Source organism: Thalassophryne amazonica, chromosome 9 (genome assembly GCF_902500255.1).
Source record: "Thalassophryne amazonica chromosome 9, fThaAma1.1, whole genome shotgun sequence".
NCBI lineage: Eukaryota > Metazoa > Chordata > Actinopteri > Batrachoidiformes > Batrachoididae > Thalassophryne > Thalassophryne amazonica.
In genome coordinates, this window is record NC_047111.1 from 83,566,224 (window position 1) to 83,575,591 (window position 9,368).

General features: G+C 40.8%; 1 protein-coding gene across 1 annotated transcript in view; it reads left to right on the forward strand.

Annotated features, from left to right (window-relative positions):
- LOC117517539 (A disintegrin and metalloproteinase with thrombospondin motifs 15-like) overlaps window positions 1-7,128 on the forward strand; it is a 42,742-nt gene extending 35,614 nt beyond the window's left edge. The window contains 3 exon segments of the mRNA XM_034178594.1: window positions 4,732-4,907; window positions 5,026-5,354; window positions 5,357-7,128. Coding sequence (XP_034034485.1) covers window positions 4,732-4,907; window positions 5,026-5,354; window positions 5,357-5,811 — 960 coding nt within the window. The 3' untranslated portion in view covers window positions 5,812-7,128.
- The last annotated feature ends 2,240 nt before the right edge of the window (window positions 7,129-9,368 follow it).

Sequence of the window (9,368 nt, forward strand, 5' to 3'; positions counted from 1 at the left end):
TGCCTCTGTTGTAACTGAAAGGAGTAAAGGAAGGACTGCTGCAGCGTGGGAGAGAGTTTATATCTGTCAGAAACAGGGTGTGGAGCGAGCTGTAAGCAGTAGTCTGAAGACAACTAACTCATGGTTCACTCCATTATTGTGGGAAGATAAGAACGCACATCTGGCTGGACTGTTTTTAAAAAAATTCTTTTTAAAATGCCAGTAAATGGTTGACAGTATTTTATGTGCTTCATTAGTTGCTATGTTTTCCATATAATATGATAAACTACACTGCAGGGCATGGGGGATGGGGGGGGGGGGGGTGTTCCTGAGCATGTTAACATATTAGAGACATGTGTGCATACTGACTGTGGAGTTGAGCTGGTGCTGGCTCTGCTCAGCCCCCCTCGTGTTTAGAGATCATAGCGGAACAGAACCGAGGTCACATGGGTCATTAACACAACACAAAAACAGAAAAGGCCTGGTTTCCATACACAGTATTTTAAAATACTGTTCTAAGAATATGCTTTGCAATGTGACCCCAGTTTGTTATTTCCATCTGTATTTAAGGCAGGTACATTCATTTTTTTCCCCCCTCTATGTGTGTGAACACATGAGGATTATATTACAGCTGTTTACAGTCCACTAATATATGTTCTGGAGTATATGTCTCACTGGAGTATTACATAGACACAACTGTTCAAAGATGCCACTATTTCAAGCAACAAGAAGCAAAATGAATTTTATCGCAACATTAACTAATTTTTAACATAAACACTGCATTGGCAAACAAAAGCTAATTAACGTTGTTGTATGAGGCACAAAGAACTCTGGAGTGAACTCTTCTTGATGCCACTGAACAGATTAAAAGCATCAAGAAGCAGCTAAACTAAATGTAAACAAAACTTTTTAATTGATTGATTATTGTTTCCTTATTCAGATCAGTGTACAGGAGCAGGAGTCATTTGTCATGCCTCTACACGTTGCCATCTTGTGGCCATAGATGATAATGCAGTGTATTTTTGTGCCTGGCTTCCTCATAGCATATGGACTGTCTCCATAATCTTTACCATACACCATCTGGTGTTTAACACAGAGGCATTTCATTATAAAGGCTACAAGTAAGATGAGGGGTAGATTTAATGTTTTTTTTTTATCATCCAGTTGTATGAAATAAGCAAACAGAATACTATGGAAACAAAAACAACAACTAGGCTACAAATTCACATCTTATTACAGCAAAACATAATTAATATTTGCAATGTGTTCAAGGCACTGAACTACTTTTCTTTTTGCTTTGCCAAATACACTTTTTGAATGTCAACAGTCAAACAAGTGAAACAATGGCGCTAGCTTGTTAGCTTTCCAAAGCTAGCTTCCTGTCACAGCAAAAGTTGATTTAAAAAAAAATGTTCTCTAGGCAAATTTCAGACTTAAAAAAAAAAAAAACACACAAACAAAAGCCTAAGGAGGAGCTCTGCACTATATCTGATATCATGGAGGTGACCATAGAAATTAATCGGACGTCAACACTATGTACACACAAGCTATGTGGAAACGTTACCAATCAAGTAAAAAAAGCAGCAACTTTTAGTCTGGAAAATCCTGTCAGTGATTGCATTTTATATTAAGTGTTGATTAGATATTTTGACTAGAAATTATACACAGTTTAATTGGTAAGAGTTTATATTTTTAACAGCATTGACCTGGGTTAAATTCCTGGTCACGCTATCGGTCTTGTGTTGTTCCAGTCCAGCCACCTATATATGGTTCCAGGCCTTTGCTGGAGAAGTTACCAGTGATGGACTGGAAATATCATCCAGGGGGATTAACACTGGTGTCGCAGACCGAACGGTCCCCCCCAAAATTTGGCAGTGATGCCAACTCCTCAGTAAGAAAAGTAGCTATTGGCTGTCCTAGAACATGGCGTCATCATCTAATTTGCATAGTATGATGTCGTCACAGATGCTGTAGGAAAAAAAACAAAAAACGTTGTGGGAGAGAAACGTTGTGATTGAATACATTATCAACGTTTTAATATTGTTTGGCAAATTCCATATTCATAAATTCATAAGCGTATTGAAAAGGAATTTACACAGACCTCTGGCTGAACTTGAACAATATATAAGCAGTATTAAGCTTATAGACGCTCCCAAATGTCACCAAACTGCCATGCGCTATAAGGAGTTTTTTGAAGAGTATTAATGTTAAAGAATGCCTTTACTTTTGTTATTGTACAATTTATTTTTTTCTATCTTTCTATATATAATGACAATACTGTGAGCGTTACTGTGGCCTCGTCCTTTGTTCGTTTGCTGTTTCGTTTTACTGTTAATGTATTTGTTGAAAAAAATGTGACAGACAAAAAAAGTGAGTAAAAACACCTCAATAATATTGAACTACAAATAAACTTGATTGTTGGTTTGTTTATTTTACCATTAAAATTGGCTGTCACGTCTCAAAATAACATAACTTCTCAAGGCCATGGATCCTCAAAGTCCGGAGATTAATTATTCACAGCGCAGCAAACAAGGTGAAAGCTGACTGAGTCCGAGTTAGATTTGCCATTCAACGCTGGAACAGCCGTGGAGGCATTGCACGTGCGTCTTTGAACGCGGAGGATTGTAGATATCCCTCTGCTCAGTGCTTTGCAGTCGGGCTTTTCAGCAGCAGTGGAGGTGGGGAGACCCGCTGACACTTGGTGAGAACAGAGACTATAGATCTGAGTCACCAAACACCAGAAACGTCTCCAGTGATGCCAGGAAAAGTAGCTAGATTTGTTGCTAGTAGCTTTTGAGAAAATAAGTCATCAAGAGGGTTTGGAAAGTCACCAGATTTAGCGAGAAAGTCGCTAAGTTGGCAACACTGAAAATCAGTCAGCCCCACCTTCACTGCGCATGTGTCATTTTAGAGTGTCAGCAGTATTTCACCGATTATCACCTCGTTTCTGCTTCAAACTGCACTCCAGTCATCATCTATCTCAGCAACAGATATCGGAAGCTTTTGTACAACAATCATTACCTCCGCCAAGGAGGTTATGTTTTTGATCGCGTTTGTTTGTTTGTCTGTCTGTCAGCAGGATAACTCAAAAAGGTTTGAACGGATTTTGATGAAATTTTGTGGAGTGGTTGGAAATGACAAGAGGAACAAGTGATTAAATTTTAGTGGTGATCCGGATCCCGATGCTAACGTGTTAGCATGTCTATGGCATTTTCAATGTTAAAAGTTAGCATTAAGCAGTTGCAGCTGTCATCACGTTTGGGTGCATTTGTTTTCAAATTGTAATATTTCTCAAATTTATTTTTGTTTATATATTAATAATCTAATGATTATTATATACAGTTTTAGAGAAAGAGACAAAAGAAATAGATCACTGTGCCAAGGAGGGAATCTCTTTAGGGTCAGTGACCCTATGGCCTTGTTTAGAGAAGTGTTTCATAAATGTTAAAAAATTCATATATTTGCAGTTTAGTTGAATAATAAATTTAATTTTGTCTATAAGCACATGCGATATCAATATCAGTGCTCAGATGACAGTAGCTTCTGCGAAAGGTGCAAGTTGCAATAAACTGTGATGCCAAGCGCTAAGGATACATGCTATCCAGTCACAGCAGATGAAACTTTCTTTACTACTGAGGAAATATCATTGTTAGACTTTTTTAGGTTCAATGATTCCACGGTGTGTAGATGTTATGGCGTCAGTGACCCCATGGCCTTGGCGGAGGTTGTCGTAAAACGAGACTGGTTGGTTGCTGCGGTGACGCTGTGTGGCTCCTGTGTGAAGCTTAGCTAAACGTAGCATGTACATTGCAAACTTTTACAACTTTCAAGTTTTTAAAATAAGAATTTTGCAGCATGTCTGTGTCACGGAGCGACATCATACAGAGCGAAGATGGCGAGAAAGACGGTTTGAAAACGTGTGATAAGGACAAGAATCCGTGGAATTGTTGCTGGCTTCATGAACACACACCTGAAAGATAAACGGGAAAAGCGAACTGGGGAAGAGATCAGAGCACCGCAGCTACACGAGCTGCTAGCTGCTGCGTTCACAGTGCCTCCGTCATTTAAAGGTGTCAGTAATGACTCACCGATTATCGCCTTGTTTCTGCTTAAAATGGCCTCGTTTATCCTTAAAACTGACTTCTGAATGATTTAAGAGGTTTTACGAGCAGCCAATCTGCTCTGTCAGCCTGAACCCGTCAGCTCTCACAAGCTAAGCAGTGCGGGACCTGGTTAGTACTTGCATGGGAGACCTCTTTGGAACACCAGCGGCTGTGTGTGTTTCTCCAGGTAACACTGGAGTTGCATCAGGAAGGGCATCCGGCGTAAAACCTGTGCCAAAATATCAATGCGGATCTGGTTGTATCCGCTGTGGCGACCCCGAACACAAAACGGGAGCAGCTGAATGGACAACCAAACTTTGTCATCTGATAGTTAATAATCACATTATTCCCTTTGATCGCTTTGGGTGAAGAGAGTCTGTCTCAGACAAGCTGCTGATCTCCGAAATGACACGTGTGCAGTGGAGGCAGGGCAGATCAGTTTTTAGGGGGGACTGTTCGGTCTGTGACACCGGCACCAACAGGCCTCAGGACAGATATAAGACTTACTTCTGCTAACTGTTGTGTCATTTCTGTCATGAAGCTTTGTTTTTCATACATTTGATGAGTAAATGTTTCTTTTCAGTTGTTAGCAGACTTCACTTTGTTGTCACATTGTATTAAAAAGTTAAATCACGCTTGTGCACTCCAGGTTGTGGATGGAACGCCGTGCTCCCCTGACTCTACAGGAGTGTGTGTCCAAGGGAGGTGCATTAAAGCTGGCTGCGATGGAAAAATTGGCTCCAAAAAGAAGTTTGATAAGTGTGGAATCTGTGGAGGTGATAACAAAGGCTGTAAGAAGGTGTCAGGACTTTTCACAAAGCCTGTGTGAGTAAGCACGCACATTATCATGCAAAAGCCACTGGAGAGCGTCACTCTTTTTTCCACTAACGATAGCATTCTCCACCTGATAAACTCTCATGATTGCTATGTTTTTTGTATGCAGGCTTGGCTACAACTTTGTTGTTATGCTGCCAGCAGGCGCAGCCAACATAGATATCCGTCAGCGAGGCTACAAGGGAATGCCAAGTGATGACAACTACTTGGCGGTAAAGAACGCCGATGGCCAGTACCTGCTCAATGGGAACTATGTGGTGTCGGCGGTGGAAAGGGACATCATAGTCAAAAATAGCCTGCTCCGCTACAGCGGCACATTGGGCCTCTCAGAGACCTTGCAGGCTGTGCATCCTTTGGGAGAAGCACTTACTGTGGAGGTGCTGTGTGTGGGTAAGATGACACCTCCTCGTATCCGATACTCCTTCTACCTCTCCCGTCAGATCAAGAGAACAAGATTTTAAAGAAGGAGGTCCAGGAGCACTTCCACAACAGCGTCCTAGCTGAAGATGGTGTCAAAGAGAAAGAAGACCTGAAGAAGTCTTTCAGCAAGGAGGATTCTGTTCTTGTCAAGTGGATATCCACAGCGTGGGACAGGTGCTCGGTGACCTGTGGGAATGGGATCCAGAGGAGGATGGTGCAGTGTTTGAGGCTAGACGGGAAGCCGGGTTTGGACTGTAATCCAATACAACGACCCGCAGCCACCAGAGTTTGTGGAGATCCTTGTCCCATGTGGCATGTTCAGGAGTGGTCACTTTGCTCCAGAACCTGTGGGAAGGGCTTCAAGAGACGGCCATTGCAATGCCAAACAGAAACTGGGCATCTGCTTCCTAGAGAGCACTGCACTGGCATACGCAAGCCACAAGAGTTGGACTTCTGTAACCTGAAGCCATGCTAGTGTCAAAAAATGGTTGAACTTATTAAAATGACACCACCTGTAAGCATTGCAGTCTGATCCAAAAATGTCTGGTGTGGATTTTCCACTTGGATCATGAGACTGAGAAGATGATTGAAGGGCAATATTAGGACAGAAAAGCTGCAGAATGAATGCTGGAAAAATATTTTTATTGCTGTTATTGTAACTTCAAATCACATTATCTTGATCGAAATTTGATGGTAACACACAATATAAAAGATAAATCCCGTGTACTTTCTACACATATGGAATGACCTTTTTGCAAACAATCAGTCTACAGTTATGAGTCTGGAAACTATTTACTGACAGAATATTTCATATTTACAAGGTGCAAAGTTTTAAGTTTTCAGTTGAAAGATTAATCACTATATGATAAAAATTGCTGAGTTGAGTTTTTCCTGCTCAAAGATGATTTTCGTGAGAAGTGCCACTCTGCCTGTTTATGGTTGAAAAGATGTGCCGCCAGTTTTGCACAAATTATTCGAAGGTGGGCTAATTTACACTCCCAAAGCTGACCACCACTTCTGGAAGGGCGCTTCACATATCTGTATTTGTAAGGTAGCTCCAAGCCGATGCTTCATCTGTCTAGCAATGTTGCAAATTATATTGTTGTTAATGAATTAGGATTAAAGTTAGGATAAGAGCTAGGATTTATCTCTGAAGTGGAAAAAAAAGTCTACAAATTTGAACAATACTTCAGGACCCATGCAACAGCTTACCACACTTCTGGAAGTCTTGAGCAGCAGCAAAAGTCTGATATGAAATTTCTACATTCCGTACTGTGTGTTAACATGCACGTTGTTTTTTTATTTGTTTGTTTGTCATTTTAAAAGAAAAACAGTGTTCACTCATCAACACACTGATCTTTGTGGTGATGTATTGTGTACTATACTGCACTCTTTTTTTAAAAAAGTTTTTAAATCATTATCTCCTGCGACCCAATCCCAGATAAGCGGTTGAAGATGTATGTATGTTATCACCATCTCCATCAGCGCAACAACACTGTGTGATGCTAAAGTTAGCTTCTTCAGTTAAAGTGTGAAACCACTCTTAGTTTGTCCTCTGAGTGTGATGCTAATCTTAGCCTGTCCTGTCAGTGTGTGAAGCTAATTTTAGTTTGTCTTATCTTAGTGTGGCGCTAATGAGGATTTCCAGTCACAGTGTGATGCTAACGTTAGCATGTCCTGTCAGTGTGTGAAAATAGAACTATGAAAGTGTCACAGCTCATCAGGAAACTACTTTGTTAGCTGAAATTTAGAAGTAGGTTGTAATGTAGAAATTCATAAGTTGTCAACAAATAAAGCATTTTCAAAATGTATAATTATGCAGAAAAGTCAGTTGTGACAACGTTAGCAAACTGGAGTATCTGTACTGTACAATATATGGAACTGGTCCACTTCTTGAAGTGGCAAATTTGAAATTGTGCCTATTTTGAGAAATTAAACCATATTGGAAATATTACTCAAATTTCAAGACCTTATATGCATTTCAGAGAAATTTGACCTGAACCCTAATGCCGTGTTCACACCGGATGACACGCAACGCCACAAATTTGCGTGCCTCGCCTGACGATGGACGCGCCACCATCACCGGTGTGTCGCTCTGCTTTCGCTGCGAAAATTCACCCCAATGCGTCATCAAATAGGAGGAGGTTCCATTCCGCTCACCGTTAAGTCAACATGCCGGACCTTGATCACACAGAGCGAGTTGCTGTGCTCTATTTGACAAACATTGCCAGCGGCACCGTCCCTGGGTTCACAACATCCTCATGAGACATTCCCAATTCGGGGAGTTTCATTATTTGCTGCAGGAGCTGTGTCCTGGATGACGGCCGCTTTCAGCAGTACTTCCGCCTCTCCAGGACCCAGTTTGAGGACCTCCTGTCCTGTCATGCGTGTACACGTGGAACAATTAAAAAAAACTGGCTGCGGCTGAGGTGCTGCTGATCGCTCTTCCCTCAACTCTGTATAATTGTGTTTATAAACCAGTCACCATTTGTTTATATACATCTTTGTAGTTAATAAATCAAATAATCTTCACGGATGATTCGTTTGCGCGGTGCACGTGAAAAAAAAAAAACCGCTGCTGTGCTGCTGCTCGCTCTCCCCTCAACTCGGTCATAATTGTGTTAAATAAAGGACAAAAGGGACATAAGTCCTGCTCACAGGCTGGCTGCCAGAGACAGGACATGTTCACATCAAGTATAAACTCCAGACATCTCCACGGCACTACATATCCAATCGCGCGAAATCACTCAAAATCGCTTCATTTGCGCCACTTCATTCGCGTCCATTGCGTGGCTTGAACTTTTGTGGCGCCACAACGCGTCCTTCCATAGGGATTACATGGCAACCTGTCGTCGCCGTCGCTCGCATGGCGTCCAGTGTGAACACGGCGTAACTCTGAAACATCAGCTTAGAGTCTCATTTAGGTTACAGAATCATGTAGCATTCTTATAGAATTGGTGGCCAGTTTTGTAAGCACAAAAGCATCTGATTTTTTCCCCATCTTTTGATGTTGTTGAACATATTCTTTCATAGAAAACAAGCAATGTTTGGAAATTGTTTTTTTCCGCAAGCAAAATATTCAGATATGTATTTAAGTGATGTATCTAGTACAGTTATAGGTTCAAATTATTATTATTCTCAAAGCACAATTCGATAGTAGGAGTGGCAAAAAAAATTCCAATTCAATTTTTTAAAATTATTTAGCACAATTTGTGGATTACAAAAACATCATTGCAGCATATCTTTCTCACAAAGAATTACTCCACTCACTTTTCAAGAAAGTAAATGGAAGAGAATTGAGGCATATAAATACTTTCAAGATGTACAACTCCCCCAGACTCAAAAATACATTACACAGGCAGGAAAATGGAGCACATGTGGGTGATGCCAAACAATTACAATCTTTCAATACTTGTTTTCAGGAATCTTTTGAAATTGTAAATAGACTGTAAAAGAAACAGATCACATACTGTAGTTTCTGGTGTTTAGATTTAAGCCCCAGTCACACTGCTCTTACAAAGGACAACGAAGCCCAAACGAACAAGAAATCTGGACTTTTATTGACTTTCGGAGGCATCGTTTAACAGTCTTTCATCTTTGTTCCCCCCAGCTTTGGCGTCGTCAGAATTTTTAAACTGTTGAAAAATTTGAACAAATACTGCTGACAACCTCAATTCAGCCGTATTTCATTGCTTCATTGCTTTCACCTCTTGATGTTTCTTTTCATTTGCTTAGTTTTCATAATGTTAGCGTTTCATTTGACTTTCGTCCAACTTCGTTCAACTTCCCAAGTCCGACGTATTGCACGAAGGTTGATGAACGCAGTGATATCTGAGTGAACTAAAGCTTCAATGAGCTTTGAGGAGCTGAACAAAACATCCTTGCATCGCTAGTGAATCATTCATTTTTGGGACAAAAAAGGCAACGTTTCCATACAGAAACAATAACGTTAACATTTTATCAACTACTTTGAATATTTATGCACATTTCAACCATTGTGGCTGGTGTGCTTGCGTGTGCGTCTCTTCGGGA